Raw genomic sequence first — 1,949 nt, forward strand, 5'->3', positions numbered from 1 at the left:
GGCTTCTTTCAGTTTCCGTCTACCAAATCCACTTGCCCAAGGTGCCACGCAGTGGGACTGAACCCGGAACCATGTGGTTGGTAAGCAAGCTACTTACCACACAGCCATTTTTTTTTATGCCTGAAAGTTTTAAACTTATTATTTTTCTCCTTCATTTCAGATTACCTCTGCCATGTCTACCTACGAGGTGATTCGTTAGCCTGTGTTATGATAGCAGACCATGAATATCCACAGAGGGTGGCTCACACATTGCTCTCTAAAGTAAGAACGTTTTTCTATAGTTCTCTCTCTCTCTCTCATTCTTTCTCTAACTGAAGAAATCTGTCAAGGAAATAGGCATGGCAGCTGAAACTAGCTCAGGATGGCTATTGTTGATAAGAGATTGCAAGTGGAACCCTTCCATTACTGAAGACTAGCTCAGTCCTCACTCCCTGTCTCTGGTGAAGTATACAGGCTAAGGGGTGAAACGCTTGTGAGCTCAAGATACTGGCCGATGACATGAAAAGGTTTCCAACAAGGCGAAGGATTTAGAAGAGCTTGCTAAACACCTCTGAGTAGCTCCTGCAGTTTCTATGTGGAGCAAAGCATCTCTGATGTTTATTTCTCTTATATATGTATATATATCATCATCATCATCGTTTAACGTCTGCTTTCCATGCTAGCATGGGTTGGACGATTTGACTGAGGACTGGTGAAACCAGATGGCTGCACACCAGGTTCCAATCTGATCTGGCAGAGTTTCTACAGCTGGACGCCCTTCCTAACGCCAACCACTCCGAGAGTGTAGTGAGTGCTTTTTACATGCCACTGGCACGAGGGCCAGTCACACGGTACTGGCTACGGCCACGCTCAAAAAGCTGTTTTTTTTTACATGCCACCTGCACAGGAGCCAGTCCAGCGGCACTGGCAACGACCTCGCTTGAATGATTTTCTAACGTGCCACCAGCACAAGTGCTAGAGGCAGAGGGATATATATTATCCAGGCGGATATCGTGGTGGCTCTCAGTTAAATTCCATTTTCCGGCTAACCACTATGATCAGTATTCAACATCTGTGACGGCTATTAGTTGTCAGTCACTCTGTGAATTCTTCCAATGGGTACTTCTGTGTTCGCTTTGCTGGATGGTGATATCGCCTGGAGTATATATTAATAATAATTACATGGCATATGGAGACTTGTTCATCCACAAAATTTAGTTTCTCTTCTTTTACAATTTTATACAGCATATTAATAGTATGCTGTTTAAAATTGTAAAATAAGAGAAAATAAATTTTTGAGGATGAACAAGTCTCCATACTCTATATAATTATTATTTCTATATACACAGGGTGTCCCAAAAGTCACTGATGGGTTTCAATTTTTAGCTTTAGAAATAAATGCATGAAATTTTTATACCATATAAAAGTCATTAAGGAAATTAATTACTTAACCTTTTCCCTCTCATTTCAGATTTTATCAAAATTTCATACGTTTATTTGTCGAAAGACACCTGTTGTTAATCTCCTGTTATTTGTTTTGTGTACCATTTCTCTTTTATTTTTTTTTTCTGTCCTTGTTTTCGTATACATTTACTGCTTTCTTCCAAGGAATCTAATGCTCTTAGCTTAGTTTTTCCTTGGGGCTGGCCAGATTGGAGCAGTCTCAAGTATAACCAGCCGAAATTGCAAAGATAATCTGGGACTCGTCTGAGGAAAGAAAACTCCGAATGACTCGTCCTTGTTTTCCTTGTATCGTCTGTCTGGATGTTTTGCATTCTTGTCACATTTTTCTATTTTTTGTACATATATTATTAATAAATCTCAGGGTAGCAAAAAAAAAAAAAAATTAGTCAATAGACTATATATTATTCATTTAAAATACAGTGTACATTTAAACACATCAGAGATGCCTATAATAGGACATCTAACCCGCTAGAAAGAGCAGCCAAAACTCTACACCACAATTAGGG

General features: G+C 39.5%; 1 protein-coding gene across 4 annotated transcripts in view; it reads left to right on the top strand.

Moving 5' to 3' along the window:
* Positions 1 to 1,949, top strand: part of LOC106873403 (synaptobrevin homolog YKT6) — a 26,366-nt gene that overhangs the window by 14,270 nt on the left and 10,147 nt on the right. For all 4 annotated transcript variants that reach the window (XM_052972669.1, XM_052972667.1, XM_014920756.2 and 1 more), the window contains exon 4: positions 161 to 261. In XM_052972669.1, coding sequence (XP_052828629.1) covers positions 161 to 261 — 101 coding nt within the window. The remainder of the gene's footprint in view (positions 1 to 160; positions 262 to 1,949) is intronic.

This window comes from Octopus bimaculoides, chromosome 14 (assembly GCF_001194135.2).
Source record: "Octopus bimaculoides isolate UCB-OBI-ISO-001 chromosome 14, ASM119413v2, whole genome shotgun sequence".
In the NCBI taxonomy this organism is placed as follows: Eukaryota; Metazoa; Mollusca; class Cephalopoda; order Octopoda; family Octopodidae; genus Octopus; species Octopus bimaculoides.